The 23,861-nt window shown below is 36.2% G+C and overlaps 1 protein-coding gene across 5 annotated transcripts in view; it reads left to right on the top strand.

Moving 5' to 3' along the window:
* Nucleotides 1-234: 234 nt before the first annotated feature.
* Nucleotides 235-23,861, top strand: part of LOC129789886 (neuronal acetylcholine receptor subunit alpha-7-like) — a 43,486-nt gene continuing 19,859 nt past the window's right edge. Inside the window, exons 1-4 of one of the 5 annotated variants that reach the window (XM_055827004.1) lie at nt 235-1,167; nt 3,437-3,536; nt 14,805-14,941; nt 21,779-21,823. In XM_055827004.1, coding sequence (XP_055682979.1) covers nt 3,440-3,536; nt 14,805-14,941; nt 21,779-21,823 — 279 coding nt within the window. In that variant the 5' untranslated portion in view covers nt 235-1,167; nt 3,437-3,439. Of the gene's footprint in view, nt 3,537-14,804; nt 14,942-21,778; nt 21,824-23,861 lie in introns of all 5 variants that reach the window. The other 4 variants (XM_055827001.1, XM_055827003.1, XM_055827002.1 and 1 more) reach the window with 4 other exon arrangements.

Below are 23,861 nucleotides of genomic sequence, written 5' to 3'. Positions count from 1 at the left end.
ATGTTCCACGGAGAGCGGTGGAGTTCTCTCAGAGGAGATTGTGGAGCACATGAGACAGAGACGAATGCTGCCACCCCGATTGGGGCCCAATAGGGCTGCTGGAGCAGGAGGACCGTACGGGCTATGGGGTTCTTTCCCTACCCCAGACCCACACATACACACACAACCCTCTGGAACTCCGTGCGCGCGGGGGTTGAAGTGCTCAGGGGTGGCCTTTTCAATTTTTCCCTTTTGCATCGCTCCGCAGACAGTCAGTTCAGTTCTCTACGTTATCTAGTTCGTGTACGGTCGTCACGCTGTTTAAATAATATATAGTTTGTGTGTTTTGTCAAGGACAGAGAAAGGAACTCACTCTCCCCCGGAAGGAGGAATTTTCACACGAAAAAATAAATTTAAAAAAAAAACATCAAAAATAATGTGCCAGGAATCGCGAAAAATCTACTCCTTAAGCAGCAAGAAAAAATAGAACCCTCTCTCTCTTTGAGAATTTCCATCGGGGTTTTTCTCAAATACATATAGTTTTTTTTGCCTGGAAAAACGCGGAAAATTCATCGGCAAAAAAGAACCTTCTGCACCGCGAAAAAAATCAAATAAATTGTGATGGTTTCTCGTCAACACGATGAGGGCATAGTGCCATTTTCAGCATTCCCTTTTGCATAAAACAATACACACTAGAATTGTGATATTATACGATAATACATACACATATATAGGAGTTAAAATCGGACGCATTGCTGCAACGGCGAGATAAAAGCTTTCCAACACAGTGCTGCGGGGGGAAAAGCCATCGGCAGACAAAGAATCGGTGCTGCATTTGAGAGCTCTATATAGTCAAGTGTTTGGTGGAGTAACATCGGGGGAGGAGAGTGGAAAGAGTGGGGAGAGAGCACGTCAAAAAATGCAAATGCAATTGAAATTGGAAAACAATTAAGCGGAATTGGTTGGGAAAACGGACAGGCTCTCTGTAGGAACCATCGAATTCCGCGACATTTGGGGTGGTGGGCGGCACGACGGTATTATTGCCTAAAAAGGGGGGCTGACCGCAACCACTTTTCAGCACGATGGATCACTGTGAAGGATGCCACCGAAACGAGTGCCATCATTAGTAATTGGCAGTTTGGCGGAGGTTGTGAGAATGGACAGAGTACTGTTTGGATAACACAGCCGGTAAAAGAGCGTGAGAATTGAGACATACGTTTGACGAAAAAAGAACCCGCATAAAATCCACACTGAAAAAAAAAACACATCAAACGCGCGAATGTCCCTTCGAATTGACACTGCGGATTTAATGCTCAAGGCGAGATTGTAAAAAGAAAAGAAAAGAAAAAAAACGAGAAAGGCGAACTTTATTGGGAACTTTCAATCTTAAGCAAATTGCCATGAGCTTTTTGATATCTCTTCCCTCCCGAAAACCATACCCGAGCCTTGAGTAAACACTTTTACGCACACCCTCACGAGATGATTCTAATTTTGACTGCCTGAGGTTAGTTATTCCTCTTCCCAAACATTTTCTGCTCTCATTCACTAAATACAGTGTGTGGAAGATATTTTGAGACAATTTGTGCTTTTATTTCTTTTTAATTTTTAATTTCTTTAAATTATAGTGAATCTATGGTTGAGATTAAAGAGTTTTATTAATGGAATAAAATTCTTCAACAACCATATAAAATTATAGGAGCAATAAATTGAAAAACATAATGATTTTTTTTAAATAAGAAAATTACATGTTAAATAATAAAATAGGAAAAATTTTTCATTTTTCATTTTGTTTTTAAGATTTTTTTTAAATAATCAAAGAAAAAACTTTTCAGCTCACCCTGTATAAAATAAGGATTCAAAAAAAACGTGCTTTTAGTACGAGATTTTTTCAATTAAAAGCTTTTTCACTGCCAACTTAATTATTAATTCAATTTATAGGTATTCAGTCACTTAATTAAATTCATTTTTATAAACATTTAAAATCACATTCGATTAATTAAAAAATAACTACCTATACCATTACATCGTCAATTGAGTTATAATAATTCAGTAGAAGCTTTTAACTTTATTTTATATATTTTGTTATTTTTTATTTAAAATAAAATAATTATACGAAGCTATTAAAACATTATTTTGAGCCCTCTAAATTTTAAAGTAATTTTTAAAAATATATATTGAAAAAGTTCAATAAAATATCATCCAAAAAAATCTTTAGAATGTCTCAATATTTTTTGCACACACCGTAGGCACGACTATATAGCATCCACCGTGCCGAGAGCGTCTTATATAGACAAACTTCCATTAGGATTTACAAGTATTCAGCTCACAGCCCACAGAAAAGGCGCCCTGTGTGGCCCACCGAAAAGTTTGTATATGGGGGAGGGTTTTTTGTGAAACCGGATGCGGAAATTTCATCAAATTAAATGAGTTTCACTCTCCTTTTTACATGTTTATCGAATTTCGCCTTGTTTCCATTTCTCTAATTATTCCCCTCCGACACACTCCAACTGACACAATAAACCACTTGTTAGGATAACAATTCACGGTTAAATTGTAAGAAATAAATACCCTTAGCCCCTTGGGGGTGGGATGACGTTTCTGTTTGAGGAGGGTGTGTGGAACCAAGAACTTTTTTTGGGAGTGGGTGAGGGACGTAAAACAAATTAGCTATTTAAATTTGAAACCATTCTTAAATTGAGTTAAACCCGCCCCCGCCCTTCACAGGCATTATATATAATTTCTCTGCATGCTAAATAAGAATTTGTTTTATATAACACAAGCTGGCTAAATAAGAAATTGGCTAAACTGGATGCGAAAAGGACGAGGATAAGGAGTTTAAAATAAAAGAAGAAGTATAATACATAAATAAAAAAAACACAAGAAGACAGACAAAAAGAACAAAATAACAAGCATGATAAATGAGACACCCAATGAACTGATAATGAGAAATTTCTTTAAAAAGAAGATTAAACATGTTCAAATGTAAATAACATAATGTAATTTAATTAAAAAACATAAAACACCCACTAAACAATTAGCGCTATTAAATACACTGAAAAGTCGTTAATCACCGCATTAAACAAAAATTTATTTAAAAACAAGCGAGGAAAGGAGGAATTATAATGTGATTAATCCAGTGTTGTGCATTTTAAAAACAAACACGATAAATTAAAACCAGGAGTCTGCAAAATGCAGAGAGAGTCTGGAAACCTCAGAGTTTTATAAAAAAAGAATAATAAATCTATAAAATAAAATAAAACTAAAAAAAATCCAACCATTGATAAATAAATAAAGAAAAACGTTAAACGTCTTGACGAGAGGAAAAGAAGGAGAATTTTTTTTAAATATTCATTCAACCATTATTTGTATACTTTTTACCAAAGAATTTGTGTGTTGTCCTGAGAAAGAAAAAAAAAGTAGAGAAAACGCCAATACAATGTATTCATTCTTGTTCAAGTTGATGCCATCAATGATGCAGCACTATTTTTGGCAAGTGTTCCTACCCATGCCAACTGCATCCCTCGTAGCTGTGGGACTACTCCTCTCCCTGCCGACAGGTTAGTTTTTACTATCAACAATAAAAATCTTTTCACTCACCATTACACTCACTCAAATAGGAACTTTAACCTTAATTCTGCATGACCTCACCTTCGGGGGTTGAATTTCCTGTGAATTCTGCAACATTGATAAACAACCACTCAATGCTTTCCCACTTTCTGTTCTAAAACTTTTCAACATGTTCCTTTTTTTTGCCCACACCGCAAAAGTCTCTAAAAGATTTATTCAATCGGAATGTTTTTTTTTAAGTCCTTTACATTGGCACAACAGATCCCTTTTCCCTTTTTGAAATTAAAACTATGCGAATCAACAAACCATCTCTTGAAAGTTTTTTCATTCGTATAATTTGAAGAATATCAACTACTTTTAAAAAGGAAATTGTAACGAGGAAAAAGTCCTAAATAATAGCATAATTAAAGAATTTTCTGGCTTTAAAATTCTCTTCAAATTTTTTGGTTTAAAAATGTAGCAAAAGCTTTATTTAAATCACTTTAATTTTGATTTTTATGAGCTTTTTTATCTAAAGCTCTTTTCATAATGTTTGTTATACTTTTTTTAAATGAATTTAAAATTGAAAATGTTTTTTTTTCATTCACATTTGCATTTTAGACTTGATGGTACTTTCAATTATGTATATTTAATGGAAGGGGGATGCATCAGATATTTCATAAAAGATTTAAAGATAAAATTGCCACATTTGCCATTCATTTTTTTTCTAGCCCGTAAAAAATATCATTGAAGTAGATATTGCAGATGGGGAGGGGTATATAATAAAATTTGTAGCAAAACAGTTCCCTTTCCTTTTTTCTTGGAGAAAATTGGAAAATTGGGAAGAAATTGAAAATTGTCCATAGAACGTGGAGTTGTTTAGTTCAAATATAAGATTCAGGGGTGGAATACTATGTATGTATGTATGATTCTACTCCACTCTTTCTCCTTAACTATCTAACCATGTGAAATTCATAAAATTTTGAATGGAAAAGAAGCCCCCTTTCAAAAAACAGCTCCCCCAAATGGTTGACCACAAAAATCTGCTACGAAAGAGTTTATTTTAGTGCTCATGGATGGCGCATCGAATGGAGGAAAAGAAAGTATCGGATATTGCAGAAGAAATCCAAAGCTCATGAATTTTATTTTGGGGGAAACGATGGGGAAAGTAATCAGAAGCAGATGGTGATTTTCATCTCTTTCTCTTTCCTTTCTTGCTGTCTTCTCTTGTCATATAAAGAAGGAAGGAGAAGAAAAAAAAGAGGAAGAAATTGTAACTTCGCGGAATTTGCCTGAAGTGTTTTTTAAAGGGACAATCATATTTGTATGGTGGTGGGAAAGCCTAAGGAAAATTGCACCATTGTGAACAGCCGCGAGGAAATCACAGACCGCAATGCGAGGGGGTGGGAGAGACCGCACATAAAACTAAAAGCTTATATTGCTCAACAATATCAGGAGACACATATCGCAAACTCGGGTGTTTTGTGGTGAAACGACACTCACATAGATATTGAGGATGATATTCAGCATGGGGTTGCTGCAGGGTGATGGCTTGCTGTGGCGGCACTGCCCGATGGGGGTGTTGGGTGCCTGGGGCGGCATAATCCAAAGATACGGATTCCACTGGCATGAGATTAAAAATTAATGCCATACCCCATATGCAGTGAGCCTTATTTCAATTTTGCGTATAGTATCTATCATAATCAAATTGCGCTCAAGCTTCATACATGAAATGGTTTGTTTGCTTCCACCAACCCCTCACATCCCTCAACCCCTCTTGTATCATACATGAGGAAGACAGTGGAGTATGTGTGTTCTAACAAAAGTTTCCAATCTTGTTGCAAAGTCCGCTCATGAACAACCACATAGTTCATGCAGAAATTCCATATGAAAGTATTTCTTCGCCCCCACAGCGAAATCTGTGAGAATCCTCAATGAAAATATTTATCCACACAGACTTCCACTATCCACCCCTCATCCTCAATATTCATATAGTTATTTGCACGAAGCACCCCTTCTCCCACCCAACGAGGAAACTCCCACAAACTGCAGGAAATATCAACTCCGATAAGTTTTCCTATTGAATGCTGTACGAAACATTTATGCATTTTGCTTTGAGAATTTATTTCTTCTGCCTTCCTTTGGAGGGGATGGGTTGAGGAGTGCAAAAAGTTATTTCGGTTGAAGTCAAAGGCATTTCAACCAAGAGAATTATGGTTGCCCCTTTAGGCGTCCGATGCAGGTGGAAGCTAACGATAGAGCAAAATTCCACTGATATAATTCACAATAACCGCCAGCCAAAAACTTCTAATTCTCTGCCTATATCGGTTCAATTGAGTGGAACTTTTGTGGCTTTAGGCTTGAGAGAAGTTTTATTTGAATTGAAGCTTTTTTGGGCAAGTCAAAAGAGAGGGAAAGATCCCAGAAATCTGAATTGAAACTATTGATCTTTTTCTGTTAAAGACTTCTTGCCAAAAATTTTAAATTGAGGTTGAATGGATAAAAGAAAAGATGGCCTAAATTTGGACCCTGAGTGATGTTTTTCTAAAGTAAAATCTTTTGTATGAGAAAAGTTTATTTTTAGCGTTGTTACTGCAATGAAATTTTTCTTTATGAAGAGCTTTTTTGCTATATAAAATGTCTCTAAACCTTATTCAATCATTCTGTTCTTGATGAGAATAAAAGAAACAAACTCTTTTTTTGTTCATAAACATTCTTTTTTTAACTCAGATGTTCCCAGGATTTTATTTAAATTCTTCAAAACCCAAAATCGTCTAGAAAATTTAGCCTCGGAAGTTCTTAAACATTTTCTTTGACCAAATTTTAATAATTATTATTCTATTTGCATCAACGAGAGTCTCAAAAATTAATTAAAAACCTTCTGTCTATACAGGTACTTGCTTAACAATTGTTAACAATTGAAATAAAGTTGAAGTACCCGTTTGATGGATCTCTTCTCTCTTTTAGAAGTGTCTGAAATTCTTTCCGAGTTCACTCAAAATTCCCCAATTACCACCACCCCCATAGAATACAGCAGAAGCCCCAACGAGTGTAGTCCATTTTCCAAATTTTCAGAATATTTTCCATTCGTAAATCAGTCTCTAAATTTATTTAGTCTAAACTCGGAAAACTCTCCAAAAACTTGTGGCAATAATCAGGAAATTGCAACCAGAAACCCGCCTTGTTTCGCAGTGAATTTTCCACAAACAAACAACCACCACACTTTCCCTGAGAGTTTTCATCCCTTTTGCAAATATACATAGAGAGAGAGAGAGAGACAAAGCTCTTCGTTCCCTTTTTGCAAAACTACACCAATATTTTAGTTTAAAACAAATAACATTCTCAGACATGGTTATTTTTCCATCTCATCCACACCATAACTGGGGAGTTCATGCGGAATGGAAATGATAAAATACATCCCTTTTACTTTTGTGAAATTGCCACAAGAAACAAGAAGTGTAACTTAAAATTTTGCTTCCTTTTTCGGTTGCAGAAAAAGGTTGGGGGTGACTGGGTGTGGGGCAAAGAGAGAGCATGTCTTATTAGAATAATGAAAATTCTGCGAGTGGAAATTCAGCACAGCGGAGTTTCAACTGTAATTTTCTAAACAAATGTCTGCAAAAGTAAATGCAGTGGAAAATTCTTGGCACTCTCGTGCGCCCTCCAACTTCCCCAAAGAATTTAATTACATTCAACCTCCGCCCCCTCCTCCTCCCATATATGGGGGAATGTTTCGGGGATTTTGAGAGTTTCTTCTTTTTCGTTGGTTTTTTTTATATTCCGCACAAGCCTTTTCTCTACTCTTGTTGGAAAACCCACCGCACCAAGAAGTCCTTCCTTCAGTCCTAATTTACAGTCTTCCTCTTTTTTTCTGCCCCAAACGCCACAAGCATCGTCCACTTTTATCTGTGCAGAAGATGTGGGAAAAAAAAGGTTGGCAGTGACACGGAAATGATCATAAAATAGTGAGGTAGTGAAGAGCATGAAATATTCCACAGCGTTGGGATTCATTCTGACACGTAAAAACTTTCTCCCACGTCGATTAATAAAGCGGATTAAGTAAGTAAGGAAAAATATGGGTTGGCATTTTACGGGAGGAAGAAAGTTAAGTCTGTGCAATTTATCTCATTCTTCCGCCACACCTTCCCTCCAACCAAAACCATGTTGTGGGCGGGTTTTAATCTCATAAGCTTTACCCATCAAAATTGAAAATTACAAGAGAATATTATACTTTGGGTGAAAATTAAGGGTGACACCGCAAATCAGTGTTATTAAATTACAAAGGTTTTTTCATCGCAATTTGATTTATTGTCCGACACCTGTACAAGAAAATGTCCTCATTAGCATATTTTTTTTGTGCATGTTGGCTCACAAAGTGAATTTACTCCTCATTACCCGCTTATTGATTGAGCTCGTGAAAATTCTCTGAATTTTATTAAAATTAATAAACATTTAAAGAGCCAAAAGAGTGAAGTTCTCAAATCCTATAATTCCCATAATTACTTCAAAATATTTAATGAATTTTTAAAATAATAAAATATCTTTTTATTTTTCTAAAATACCTTAAAGTCTGCAAAATAAAACAAATATTTTGTTAAAATAAAAAAAAATCTTGCAAATACCTCAAATACTGTAAGTCCTACAAATCCTTAAAATTTTTTGATGATCCCTAATCAAAAATTCATTAAATTTCTACATGCTTTTAGCTTTAAGGTTCTGTAAAAAAACAACAACAAATTTAATTTATTTCTTAAGTCCTCAAAATCTTATTACAGTTGAAGTCCTCATCAACGAACAATCGGATGTACTACTCTCGCGTATTAAAAATAATGCGCGAGAGTAGTACATCCGATTGTTCGTTGATGTGGACTTCTACTGTATTATCACAAATCCTTCAAATATTTTTGAATTTTATAATTTAAAATAATTTTTTTTGTTAATCTTCTAAATTATCCTCCATTACTTTAAAATATTTCTTTAATTCTATAAAAAAAAGATTTAAAATTCTTAAGACCTATAAATCTCAAAAATTCTATATTCTTTTATTTATTTATGCCAAACGTCACATTGAATTTTCCTAAAGCTTTATAAATTCATTTAAATAAAAGAAAAGTTTAACCATAGTTTCAGAAATACCCTAAATCGTTTAATTCTATAAATTCAAAGTATTTTCCAAACTAATTTCCTTTTATTAAAACTGTTTTTGCTATATCTGCAAATCTCACAATTTGCTTAAATCTTCTATTATACATTCCAAATTGTATATATAGAAATGGAATAATCCCATTTTCGGCTATTTGCAAATTTTGTTATGTATAAATACTTCTATTTAAATATTTATGTAGCTTATATGGCATTTTCTCTGAATTTTATTTTAAAGAATATTTTGTAAAATTCGTTGAACTTTAAAATAATAATAAAGAGTATTTATGAAACTTTAAAAAAATCCTCAATTATATTAACCACAAAATCACATTTATACAATTAAAATTCTATTTTTTAACCACAAACTCACCACATGATATAATGCACAGAAAAATTGGCTGAGGAAGTGGAAAAAAATGGTTTTTTATCGAAGCTTCCCCACCATGATCTAATTTAATATTTTGCAATTTAATTTCTTTGAAAGAAAAATACTTACTTTTGCATTTCTCATGACACCATCACTACCGTAAAAAAAACTCCGTATTCTATCTTAATTTTTTTCTGCTCCTTGCATTGTTTCAAGGAAAAAGCACAGCAATGGGTTTGGCACATTTTCAGGAACTCAATCTGAATTTACATTCGAAAGGAGGAAGTGTTGCAATAATTTAGAGCACAAAATGTACGATGGATGGGGGTGGGTATGATTAAACTTTTACTGCAAAATGTCGATTGGGTGTGTAAGGAAAAAAAGAAAAGGGAAAAAAGGAAGAAAGAAAAAGACGAAATGTTGGAATATGATGCGGGAGGAATGTGCCAAATTGTTAAATTATTCGGTGTTTGCATTAAAAATTTAAATTTTCAAGCCTGGGTGCGACGGTGTGTGCTCAAGACAGGTACCATCGGTCGGGTGAACTTTCTCATGTTCGGTGGGTGTGTGAAGACATGTGAAGAGCTTCCGCAAAAACTGCCACTAACAGCCACTAAATACATCCACCACCCCTCCCTCAAAAGCACCCCCGTCCCTCCTCAAATGTGAAAGTGCTAACAGAAAGGGCGAGTTATGCTTGCGGGTGGTGAAAGCCTTCACGTACAGCGCATCGGAGGATGGCGCGCACTGGAGCCCCAATGATAATTTATGAGTTGGTGCAGTTCACATAATTTATTAAAATCCACATATAGGAAAATCACGATGCGATCCTTGATATGAATTTTCACTCAATCACACACCGCCAATGCCCAAGACTGGGAGCTAATAAAAAAACACCGAAACGAAAAAGTGAACGTGATGGGAATTTTTCACAGAGAGATCTACCCTCTCAAGAAGAAGAAGAAAAAAAGGAGGAAGGAGGTTTGTGGAAGAAAATGATTCTCCTTGGACACTGCCAACAAATCGAACACATATCATACAATATGTGTTATTTATTGGTGACACGGCAAATTCCTACTTTTTGGCTCATTCATCTCCTTGCCATCCAACCCACACCCCCACCGACAAAACCCCTCGCACCAACCCCCGCAGCGTACTGGCATATTTGCGCAAAATCTCTGTTTTGTCAAGAAACTCGACACTGTGTGTGAATTACATTCTCTTTCCCCATTCTAAAGTATTTTCAACAAGTTTTTTTTCTGCCTTTGGTGTCGCTCTCAATTTTCACCAACCGCCCAAAAATGAGGGGGTTGAGGAGTGATGGAGGGTGCTATTGGCCCAAAAACACCCCGAATGATCCCACTTTTTGACTCTATTTTCGATAGAACCCACAATGAACCAATATAATGTGACTGGTGCTGAAAGGAGATACATCAAATTGAAAAGACTGTGCAAACTCAAGGAACGGTTTTGGGTGGCTGTGGTTGGGGGGGAGGGGAGGGGGGTGTGGGAGGGTGCGAGGCTCAAAGCGCAAGTTTTCGTCTTAAGTACCGCTTACATTGACTCCTGGGAAAACAAACACTGTGTATATGGGGTGGTACGGTGTGTATAGCTTCCCACGAGAAAAGTCTCTGCATGCGCCAATGGTAGTTGCATTGTAGGTATAACTCTCCCCGTGCGATGTGGGATTTTCCATGAAACATTCATGAAGCTCCGAGAAAATTCACACCTTGAACTAAATTCAAAATTGAAGTTTTATGTGGTTAGAATTTTTGAATCCTTCGCATCTCTCCCCCAGATTCATGCCAAGCGCGCGCGGCCATCATCAAAGAATTCCTCTTATTTCAAAAACTTTTCCTGGAAAGCAATAGTGATGAAAAGTTGCTCTACGCGAAGAGAAAGGCATTTCCACTGAAGCGTGATTTTAATGATTTCAATTATTCTTTTTGTATAAACTCAATTCCATCATCAACACATACTATGTGTCTGCAGAAGTTTAGTTTTTAATTAGTTTTCAAATAAATAGAAATTTTAGTTTGAGACATTGGGAAAGAGCTTTTCCGGAAAATAATTAAAGCTCATTCAGAAAGCCCAAGAATTTTTTTCAATCAACCCCATGCCAATTAAGAGAGAAATATTAACCACCCCTAAAAGAAAATTCATCCATTTTCAACCAGTCTCTGTCCCTCTGTGTCAAAACGACGAAATAATTAATATTTCCACAGCGTGCAAAGCTTTTCTTTCTCACATTTAATACAATTAATCTGCATGTTTTGTCGTTGTCTTTCTTAGTTTACTTGTCACATTATCTCCTATTGCATTGTGCTTGCAATTATGACAAACACCCACCTACCCCTCATAGCTTTGATTAATGATATTCTCCATCAAAAGAAGTGAAAATTTCCGTGGGGCACTTCTGTGTGATTTTCTTCTCAGACATTTTTTTTTTCATTCTCTCTTTAAATCTCCTTTTAAACTTCTGTCTCTGATGGCACATTAGTGTGAAAATTTACACTGAACAAAAAAGTACCAGAGAATTGGTTCTGCACTTCTGAAGAATCTCGCTTTTTTTTCCTTTTGAATATTTTATGCAATTTTCGGGGAGAAAAATTTTTAATCAATAATCTCTCCCTGTCGCTGGGTGCTCCCTCTTGTAAAAAAAAATGACAGAGTTGCAGAATTTGCATAAAAGAGGCTGTGTGCGAGGAAGAGGAACAAGAGAAGGCACAATAGGGTGGCACGCCTCTGTGCATGATGGGGGGAAGGGGTGTTTGGGGGGTTGGGGCTCTCACGTATGTATATAACAATCGTGAAAACCGAAAGGAATTTATATTAGAGAAAAAAAATTCTCCCATGTACGGGAAATAAATGGAAAATGTTGAGTAAAATTTAAGTATGTAGAGAGAGGGAGAGGAAAAGCTCCGGGAAAATATAGGCCCAGCCAGGGAGGGTGCATTTTGTATAGTAAAAACGTACAATTTCTCAATGCGAGACCAATTTCAGCATCCATGGGGTACGGGGCGCATGTGCATCCTTTTGCCAAACATTCAGTGCTCTGGATTGCAAGAAAATACAATAGCTTTTAGACATGTCGCAGTTGTATAATATGTAATGTAATGCTGTCATTTAATTTATAGATAAAATTCTCCTTTTTCACCGCTCACCACTCCGATCCTCTCCAATTTTTTTTCGTGTGTGTGCCTTTCACCCCATCGCATTTCAAGAGAAAACAAGAGCATCCATCTGATATAAATTGCCAGATACAGGCTCTTTAGTTTTTTTTCATGAAGGGTTTTTTTTCGGTGGAACATGGGGTGACCTTTTGGCCCCTTTTCTATTTTGCAAGCAACAACAGCAGCAGAAAAAATTGGGGATGTGCCTTTTTCCGGAGGGCATCACCTTTAAGAGCGTGACATTTTATCGAATTTGACGGGGTGCTTAGCGAGGGTGGCGAAGATGAACCGTCTGAACGACTCTTAATGGTGATAATGTTGTCAAAATTTGTGACTTCCATGCAGAGAGTGAGTGAAGAGCTTTAAACCTAATTATGAAGCCCACACAGTTTCCCCTTTCACCCGTAAACTTTATTGTATGGATATTTAGGTAGTACTTTTTTTCTGCCATGCTTACAGTCGCCACCTAGTCTGTAGGATGGATGAAGAGACTGTGGCACACGGAAGTTCTTTCTAGGCCATTGAAGGTGTTAGTATCCATTAAGTTTACCTCGTATGGCCCCAAGGAGAAAAGACATTGCCTTTCAACTCACTTCTTTCCACACAATTTTCTTATCTAACAACATTAGGATGTATATAAAACTATTTTCTTAGACGATCTTCTAATGCTCAATTTTCTCCTATCTCCCACACACATACAAAACTCTCTTTTTGCCTCACATAATCCCTGGAATAAAAGACGAGATTTAAATTACACCACCACCCCCGTGTATACCATAAAAGCTGCTAAAACTTTCATCCAATGGGGGTGGTTTGCATTAAATTAACCCGATCGATTTGCAAAGGGTGAAAAGTGAAATTAAGTGGTGCAATATATACTAAAATATTTCCATCATTTAATTTTGCTTTTGTAAGCACTTTTCGTAAATTACCCCAACCGAAACGTGCAGCTGTGTGTGACGTGCAACCCTTCTTCTATAAAATCCCTTTGGGGTAAAAAATTCTCAATGGGCCCTCTTGAGTTGCAGAAAGTTCCATCGTAGCTTGCGGATCTCTGCGGTTGATTTAGTGAAAACTACTTGAGGGCCATCGATGGCAGAATTTTTACCGAGTCCCGGACATAAATTTTGTCCTTGAAAAAATATCCTCAAGTTGGGGGGGGGGGAAGAAAATTGAGGAGTTTCTCACATTCTGGGACTTTTTGGCCCAACTTGACACATGGTGCAGCCAAAATCTAGTTGAAATTCTGCAATCTGGTAAATTACTTTCAGGTTGAATGAGGAATAAAAACAAAAAGGAGGAAAAAATGCTGAAAGTCTCGGGAATGGCATTTGAAAAGCTTTTTTGAAATGATTTAAGTTTTTGTCATTTGAAATGAATTTTTTTTTTCAAGCATTTGCTTGCATTGGGAAGACTGAGAGGGTTTAAGGAAGAGCTCCAAAGGCTCCAAAGCCTTAATTTTAGATAAATTGACTTCCTTTTTATGCATTTTATTCTCCTTCTATTATTATTAAAATCTTAATTACAAAATAATTTTAGAATCAAACGATAAGAGCTAATCAAATTTATGCAATTGAAGGGAATAAAATCTCAGCTTTTAAGCTTTATTTTTGTATTCATTCCATCAATATTTCTCCGTTTTATCCTATATAATATTTTTAAATTCAGAAGCAATGTCGTTTTGTTTTAAAGGCAATACGTGCTGGGAAGCTTCACTGCTGTGTACGCTTCCCTGTTTTCCCGCCAAATTGTCATGAAACTTTGATGGGATTTCTCTCCTTTTTTTATCCAAATGCCCACCACACACACACAATCCTGAAATCCCGAGATTGCACACTCTATTGAAATATTCACCCCTTCATTATCATTCATCGCGTCGAAGAGCTTTCGTGAGCTTTTTTTCCACCTCTTCTTCGAGATGGGGATCTCTTCTTTGAATTTTGACTCACAATTTCACTTCCCCATACATTGAATGAATACTGCTCCATATCGTGGAATGTTGTACGCCAAGGAATGGTTGGGGAGGGGAAGCTTAGAGGGAAAAAAACTTAATAAAATTCCAATTTCCATCAATAACCCCCGAAAGAGAGAAATACTTTGTATTAACCTTATATGTCTTGTGCAAATGGTACAATCACGTAATTCAGGAGCATCCGTGGAACGTGGTGAACAATGAACGTGACAATGGAGTGGAGGAAAACAAATTATTCCAACATAAACTCCCCAGCATATTTCACCCCGAGAAGACAGAAAGAGAAAAAAAGTTAGGGGTGGTGGTGACTTTCTGAAATAGTGGGACGCGTGTGCATAGGGTGAGGGGGTGTGGGTAGCTGACGAGTCTGTTGAAGTTTTTGGAATAAGTGCAAATTCCATTGCGATGAGAGATAAAAGGTTGTGGCGGGGAGTGACGAGAGAGGTAAATTTGCACTTTGCAGAATTTTGCATTTCAAATTCAACCACCACAACCCCCCCAAAAAGGGTCACACACAACATCACTTCGACACATTTTGCAATCAGCAAGTGGAAAATGTTATTCGTATATAATTTCATAAATATTTTCACATCTCTCACTCACATCTTGTTGTATTTTACAGTGATGGCTGGACCCCACGAGAAGAAACTCCTCCATACGCTCCTGGATAACTATAATGTGCTGGAAAGGCCCGTTGTCAACGAATCCGACCCACTTCAGCTGAGCTTTGGATTGACATTAATGCAAATTATCGATGTGGTGAGTTCATTAGACTGCCACTTAATTAATACAAGCCCCCTGCGGTACATTTCCCCCGCAAAAGCGCAAGTGGAATTCAGTTTTGAAAATTCGCAGATTATGGTACACGACAAAAGCTCCGCTAACGCACACAAAACTTTTCACTCGACTAAAATGCTTTCTATGTACTTTTGCGGGGGGAGGTTTTTGTCACTCACCAAAAATGTTATTATTATATCCTTACATTACCTCATTACCGAAAAACCCCCGCGAAAGCTTTTTTGTGCCCCCCATGACACCCTCAATACCACACATATAGCACACAGATAAGCTCCACAAGGGGAAGATTTTAATTACATCCACGCTCCATCTCGTACGTTAAAAAAAATTCCCGCACTCTGTTTGCCAGCATTAGTCTAATTGAATACGCGGCTTTATTGCCAATCCATATTCTGACTCAATGAAAACAACACCCCTCAAAAAACCTGCCAAGCCAAATTAACTGGGCACCAATGTTTTCTATTTCGCACTGGCGGAAGACCTAAATAAGGGATGAATGAATAAACTTTTTAATTTTCTACATTGTGTAACTTGGGAATCTCTGTGTAACCATTTATACTTTAAAGGAACAAAAATTAAAAAGTTTTTTTTTTGAGTAAATTAGGCTTTCTATCAATCAATCAATTTTTAACCCTGATACGTTCAGGAATTTCCTGAAACGGCACAGGATCTTCTTATGAGGCAACCGATTTGCCTCAATACTATACAGACTTTCTAATTCAGGTGGTAGGGTGGCAAAGAAAGAATAAAAAAGCGAAAAAAGCGCTCTGGAATTCTTTGAGTTTTTTTTTTGGAGCCTTAATTCATTTTTTTTTTAAATTAATCTTTTATAATTAATTCGTTTTTTTATTAATTTTTTAAAAGTTATTCTAAGGTTAGCCTGACTTTAAAAAAAACTTAAGTCTAGTCTGCAAGAATGGTCTTGCTTAAAAATCTTAGGACTGACTTTTACTTAAACCTAGTTTGAAGAAAACTGTAGTCTAATTTAAAGAAGTTTATTCTAGTTTAGAAAAACTTAGATCTGACTTAAAATGATTTTCCTTTAGCTAAAAAAATTGAAACTTCGTAAATCACAGAGTCTATTCAATTTGCGATTTTTAGTATTCCGATACTGCCGAAAATTAAACCAAAAAAAAATTTAAAACTGTTTGACTCGGAGAAATTCATCCTAAATTCGCAGCCCGGAGATCATACCCCGAAACCCAAAGTCTCCGGGTGAAACTCCTAGAGAACCCTAAGAATCTAAAATTGGATTCGGCAGTCCATATAAGCTGTATAGCTTAAGACTGGGTTAGGGGGGGAAGGTAAGGGGGGTTACAAAAAAAAAGAATCTAAAACCCCCTATCTAAAACAAAAAGCTTTTCTCAATATATTAAAACAATTTATTTAATTCAAATTATTTCATTTAGCCCCATATTTTACTCTAAAATTCTCAAAAAGAATAATTTTTTGCATAAATTTCCAGAAAATTTATAAAAGGAAAATCCTTCTATATATTCATGAGTTCATACACCAGACGATCCTAAAATACTTTTCTCGGTGCTTAGAGAATTTTTTTTTATTTTACCAAATAAATTATGTGAAATGCAAGAGCCGCGTGTCTAGTCGTACGACCTTGTTGAAAGGCTCTCGCAGAAGTATCCTCAATGTAGCCAGACAGTGTTTTTCCACGAGATGCCTGTTTATCACCTTTTTGCCGAGAGAATCTCCCTCGTTTTTTTTAGCGCTGCCAGGGTGATAAAAGGTGCTGCACACGTCCAACGAAATGCCTGTGAATGGCGAATATGGCACTCAAAGTTTCCCAACAACTTTCTCTCTCTCAAACGTGTCACTCCTGCTTGGAGGACTTTACAACAAGACTTAAGCTCTAATCACTGTCGGCGTGCTTGACAATCATCGTTTGGCTTACTCGGGAGTTTCAATTGAAAGGGCAGGAGGGGGTGTCTAAATCAATTTGCAAAAGGAACATTTTGGGGTGGTAGGGAGAGGGGTGGTTAGTTTGCAAGGAGATGAATTTATCCGTGCACCAAATCTACCTTTTGAGGGAATTTGATTGTTATTGAATTTGTGAGGAGTAAACTCGGAAAATTCTCATAAATTCCGTTGTACGAGTCACATTGATTTGAATGATTTTGACATAGAGTAAATGACAGACAATGTAACGTTGACAGCGAAAATCTGTCAAATCGACTAATGTCACATCAACTAATGTCACATCACTTTGCGCCCAATTGAATTTCCACGCGGGGATTAATGAAGTCCATTGTTGAGTAAACAATTACGTACGATAAGCACCGTGTTGTGAGTCAGCTTTTCCAGCTAATGAACTTTTTTTTATGGAAAGCAATTGAAGTGGAAAAAAGCGCGTGGAATAAAGTTTTGCACTTCGCTGTGTTTTTTTTTTGCCTCGGCTAAGTTTCTTTTTAATGTTCTGGGTGTGGTAAGAAAATGTTTACGACTTTGTGGCTCTCTTAAATGTCTTGTAACGATTCACTTTTTTTTTAAGTGTTTTTCTAATTAAACATTCGTGTCGAGAAGAAAATTAAATGGTCAAATCGGGGGATTTTTTTAAACAGGTATTTCATTGATTTTTTCCTTACCCCTCATTGCACTTTAATTTAATTTAATGTACAGATGAAATAAAATTAATTTATTATTAGCCATTTAACCTGGAAACGTTGTGGATTTTTTTAAATGATTTTTTTCGAGAAAATAAAATGTTCTTTTATGCGTTTCTTAAGTACAAAACATAAAAAATGCAATCTTGGCAAACATACCAATATTAGGAACAATGGGCATATCAGGGTTAATAATCTAATTTCTGGATACATTGTCCATGGCGGGAAATTCAAATCAAAACAACAAATCTCGCCTATTACATTTTTATCATCTACTTTATGGAGATTACATTCTGTGGGAAAGTTCACTGAAAAAAAAAATAGAGGAAAAACATAATAAATCCTACTACTATGTACTATACATAGCTAAAGGTTCCATCATGGGCAAAAGTTCCAAACAAATGAGTTAATCAATTGCAGGGGCAGCCAGTGAATATTAGTTGGTGTTCCACTTCGTGGCCAACACCAAGTATTGTAATCGTCGGATTTTCCGACCACCTCAGATCGGGCTCAAACTTGGTATGAGCACGTTTCAGACATCCCACATTCCAAAAATGGTGGTGGAAAATTTTTGATCCGGCCGGCCTGCCGGTGGTCCATACTTTGTCTTATAACTCGAGAATGGTAGGAGATAGAGACTTCCGGTTTGAAGTTTTCTATAGAAATGTGGGTGTAAAATTTCATTTTTTCGCATTTTCAAAATCCAAGATGGCCGCCGTCCGCCATTTTGAACTACCATCAACCACTTCCCTTACAGCTAGAGGTCTGAAATTTTAGTATGTTGTACAGCTCAGTGAGACATTTTTATCGATAATTCATACTTGAAAATCGGTCAAGCGGTTTAGCAAATATGGCGGCACAAAGCAAAAAGTGTTTTTTCGATGTAACTCGAGAACGGCTTGACCGATTTTGACCATCTTGGTATCAAATGAAAGGTTTCAAGAAGCTCTACAACTGTCTAGAACATTCCAAGTTCCAAAAACATCCGCAAGAGGCGCTAAAATCAAAAACAAAAATTGCCTAACTTTAAGGGGCAATATCTCCGAATCCCCATTAGGCAAATCTTTTAAATTTTGATATGTTGTAGCAGGACTAATAATCTTGCACCAGTCCAAAAATGAAGAAAATCTATGTCGCCGTTTAGAAGATATAGCCATTTGAAAAATTCTTGAATTTAAAAAGTTCTAATAGCCATATCTCTTGAACGGCTTGTCCGATTTTTCTGAACTTGGTATCAAATTAAAGGTTTTGCAATTCCCTACAACTTTCTAGAACATTAGAACCCTGTAAAACCATTCTTTTAGGGCAAAAAATGCCAAAAACTGTTTCAGTAAAACAAATAGCCGCCATTTTGTGTTCTAGAGGTCACCTTGAAATGTATCGAAATATATGTCAGATTATAGTTTATTTCAAGACCTTTCCAAAACTGGTCAATAAATTTCTGTAAGTCTTATAGAACCAGAGATATGACCATTTTTATCCATCAAATTGCTGAATTTCACAAAAAAAATCAACTTTGCCTACTAATTCTGCTCACAAATCGCACTACAACGCATAAACAAACTTCTACACGTTGTGGGACACCAACTCTTATAACTGGACGCGTTATGATTGACTTTCAGTGTCTGACAGTAGATGAAAAGCGAGTTGAAGATGCCATGACGGAGCACTGTTTAATTTTCCGCTGATTTATTATTCCTCTTCACGAATAAGAAGGCCAACTTTTATCACTGGCACATTATAAGAAATGCCGCATAGTTTTTGGTTGAGCCCCAAGTACAGGCGGGGGGGAATAGAGGATGAAGGAAAAAGGACGGGGGAGGCAGGCCATAATCGAGGCTCCCAGAGGAATATTAATGAAGTGGCAGACGATGGTGTCTCCTTTGCTTTTCAACTCTCTATATTCCCATCTCTTCGTCTCTTTACGTACATATTGGACTTGGACCCATATAGAGTTGAGTGCGCCCAAAGCGTGGGCCATAAAAGGGATATAGGAAATTATGCACAGTATTATATGTAATTCAATTTAACTATTTTGGCTAACGTAACATTTTTCGTGCGTGTGGAATTTGTGACAGACTGCGGGGGGAATTGCTCAATTTAAAGTGATTTATTTATTCAGCTCACACTGGAATTTGTAGCAACATTTCAACAAATTTGATTACAAACTCCCACAATGCTCCGTAGGAGCACCTTAAAGGATGCGTGAAATATTTTATTTTGAAAGGGAAATTGCTTAGAAAAACTTTTCCTAACAATAAAGAAATTGGCGGAAAAATTAAAACCATTAAAATGTGAATTAAATGAGGTACTTTTCGTCTTTGATCTAGTAAAGTAGATAAAAAGATTTTTTAATAAGATAATTCATTATTTTTTCTTAGAAATTCTGGGATTAAAGTTCTTCCTAATTTCTTGTAAAAAAAAAATCTTTGCTTTACTTGAGAGTTAAACCATTTATTTTTTCAAGGAAAATTCTTTATTTTTTTTAGCAAATCGATTGAGCAAAATTTTGATAAAAAAGAAAAATATGAATTTAAATTAGGCTCAATAGTTAGTTTTCATTATTCTCAAGAATATTTCAAGTTAAAATTTTTCTTCTAGAAAATAAATATTTAAGAAGAATTACCAAAGAAAAATTAAATAAAGCATAAAACGTTCAGTTTAACAACTGAAGGCATTCTCTATTAAGCTTAAAGCTTGAATAAAAGTCGATAATGGGCGAGAATGCAGCTGTAAACTATTCAAACGACGTTTCGGCAGTTTTTATTGCCATCATCAGGCTCTATCGTACATAAAATTATTTGTAGAATAATACAATCCTCTCTTGTAAATAAACTCCAGTGAAAATTAATCCCCTAAATGCACGATAAATGTGAAAATTGACATAAATGGGTTAAGAATAAAATTAATTTTCAAACATTTTGCGATAAATGAAAAGTTCTAGACTGTTGCAATACTTTCAAATGTTATTTTTTAGTCTATGAAACATTGTTCTAAAATTAATGTACGTGCTAGTATAGCATTAATTCTAATGAGACAATTTTGTAGTCGGATGGAGCTATAAAATGTCCTTTTACAGCCATGCAATAATTCCACCCCGACCCGTGTTTTTCGGGAAAAAGGTCCATTGTTTTAGGGTATCCATGAGCAAATTAGGTTGCAAATTGCGAGGATTGTGCAGAGACAGAGAAAATTACAATAAATCCAGTGATAACATACTAAATGGGAAAATCAATGACAACTTTTCCATCCATTTGAGCATCACAAAATCTGAAGCCAATATCCACTGCTAATGTATGTGCAATTCATCATAAAATATAACCTACCCCCTCTGAGGGGTGGATGGTACACAGTCGCAAGGGGTATTTTAGCAGTGCGAGAGAGAAATATTGTGGAATTTGAACACATTTTCGAGAGGGTTGGGGGAATGCTGTATGCCTTCAGGGGGTGGAAGTGGGTGATGAGGAAAAATGGATGTTTTAAAAGTTGTCGTGAAAAGTTTCCTGACACAGGTGGCAGTTTTTCCTTCGTCATTTTGTGCGTAAAAATGGCCATAAAATAGCATCGCTATCGCTTTTCATAACATCTCCCGGTGCCAAAGCCCCAACCATATATGTGGGGGGTTCGGTTTGGCATATGAAGAGAAAACCCACTTCAATGCATACATAAGGACAAAATCGATATTCCACTTATTCTATGAACGACTGTAAAGTATCACCTCTAGTTTTTCATCATGGAGTAGGAAAAAAAATATACCCAAACTCTCTTCTTGTGTGCAAGAAAGGGCGGGGGAAGGAGGATACGTAGCCAATCATGAAGAGTATGGGGGGTGTTGTGTTTCAACTCCATATGTAGGAAAAAAAAGGAAATACCTCAGGGGGATAAATACAACTTCCCAAAATACACCTCAATATCACCTCCATACATATCGGAGGGACCATGTGGAGAAGATACACCATAACCCAAGCCGTCCCCTTCGGAGTCAACCACCTAAAGCTCCGAGCCTTAGGTCCTTCCAAAGGATGCGTAGTAAAATTCATCCCGTGAGCTTTTTCCCAACAAACCCAACCCGAAGATGCCTCAGTAAACTTTTGTCCATATTTTCACTCAATGAATTAACTCCGAAATCCACCCACATTCTCATTTTTTTTCTTCTCTCTTCTTTTTTTCTCCTCCACAGGACGAAAAAAATCAACTCCTCATCACCAATATATGGCTGAAGCTGGTAAGTTTCGTTTCTTTTTTTTCTGTTTGCTCCATCTCTCGTTCAAAATCAATTCTATATCGACATTTTCAAACACTTTTTCATTCATATCTTGTGTAATTTTGAGCCACAAAACACCCCAGAATAAGATTGTACAAACAACTCCACAAGAAGACACAAAGTTCATTCTCTCATCTTTGGGAAGAAGGAAAACTTTAGCAAAAGCACTCCCCCAAAGTTGATTAACCGTATTTAGCATGTAGAACTTGTGGGACCATCTGTTGAGGCCCTCTCTTGACTTGAACTTTTTTGCAAAGAAGCCGAGAGGTATCAAATTGATGTGAAGATTATATTTGTGTATATGGCAAAATTCATATCAGAGACCAAAACTTGGAACAGATTGTGGGAATAAGTTGAATATCAAATTGTTAATTTGCTTAATTTCTTTGCAATATTTCATTCTTACTTTATCTTGAGATTGAAAAGAAAAAATTGTCGCTCTGGCAGAACAATTAGAACTTTTTAGTATAAAATTTAAAATGAAATTAAAATATTAAACTTATTCTAATAAAGCTTTAAAGAAATAATAATTCGAACTTCCCCTCCAGTGAATACAGGAATTTGCAGAATTTTGTGCAAAAAGTTCTTATTAAAAAACTTTAATGGATTATGAAGAATCCATAAATCATCAAAATGAATTTTATTTGAAAAGCCAGACTAAGAAATCTACTAAATTATCTCGATGAGCTGCATAGTTTCAAACACCTGTAACACAGCCGGGAATTCAATGGAGAATTTCCATGCTGAATGCATCTCATCGCAATTTTGCTAATCGTTCCCTCCGTTTCACTTATTGTTTGCCATGCAGACTTTTGCAAACGGAATTGCGAGAAATGTTCATTTTGGAAATTCTTCATTTGCACATAGGAAAATTCACCACCCCCAACTAGTGCTACGAAAATTTGCTTCCCGCACTGTATCCCTTAATTTCATTAAAAGTATATACCGAAGGAATTAATTGAAATCACCACAAAAAGCAATTCTGTGGCATATCTTGTGGGAAGTGTTAGGAAGAACTTTGTCTTGTTGGAGAAATTTTCTTCTTCCATAAGGAGAAAATATTATGTGTTACAATTTGCCATCCAAGATGTTTTTTTTTTTTTTTGAATAACACGAAGTCATATAAAAGTAGTTTTTGCAAGAAATAGAGTATAGAGTATAGAGTATATTTATTCACCTTATTCCTCATACATACATAAATTTAGAAAATATTTCAATTTTTTACAAACAGAATGTAGAAGGAACTCGGGATCAAAGTGGCAGAGCTAAAAGCTGTGTCGCCACCTCGGAGCCCAGTTGATCACCCAACGCGTAATTTAAATTCAAATTCATACAAATTCACTTGACTTTTTATCAAATTTAAACTAAATTAATCTCTCAAAGATCCGCATTGCCAAGAATTTACAAAAATATTTACCAATAAGTCATGCAAAAATTATTAACAATTGGAAACAATTTAGTTACAATCAATGAATTTTTTTAGATCTTGATAAGAATCAATTGCAAAAACGGTACCTTTTCCCCTTTTACGCAGCAAAATTCGACCTTGTTGGTGCCATGCAAAAGCCCAGCCTTTTTTCGTAGCAGCCTCTCTTGCTTTATTGAACAGCTCCCTACGGGATTTGCTCAATCTCTCACTCACGCTTAACTCGACTGGTATTCCCCCAAACTCAATTGCCGTTGATCCAGACCTTTTTCGATTTCTCCAGTGTTGCATTGCAATCTCTCTTGTCCGCCTCGAAGCAAAACGCACAATCATGACACAATTTTTTCCTGGATTATCAGCAGCGTCCCGCTCTTTGGAACCAGATTGATTTTTTGCCACTATTTTTTTCTTAATGATGGTAACTTGATCCAAATCACCTTGATCCACAGAAATTCCAATTTCCTTCAAAGTACACTCAGCTTGAGCAAACTTGCGTTTTTCGTTGACATTGGGTATACCATCTATCACAATTGCATTCAAGTCACAAGGTTCTGGGTCCACATCACTCAAACG

The sequence above is a fragment of the Lutzomyia longipalpis genome, chromosome 2, assembly GCF_024334085.1.
Source record: "Lutzomyia longipalpis isolate SR_M1_2022 chromosome 2, ASM2433408v1".
NCBI classification, from domain to species: Eukaryota; Metazoa; Arthropoda; class Insecta; order Diptera; family Psychodidae; genus Lutzomyia; species Lutzomyia longipalpis.
Note: the sequence above shows the minus strand (reverse complement) of the source record. Positions and strands in the feature narration are given on the sequence as shown.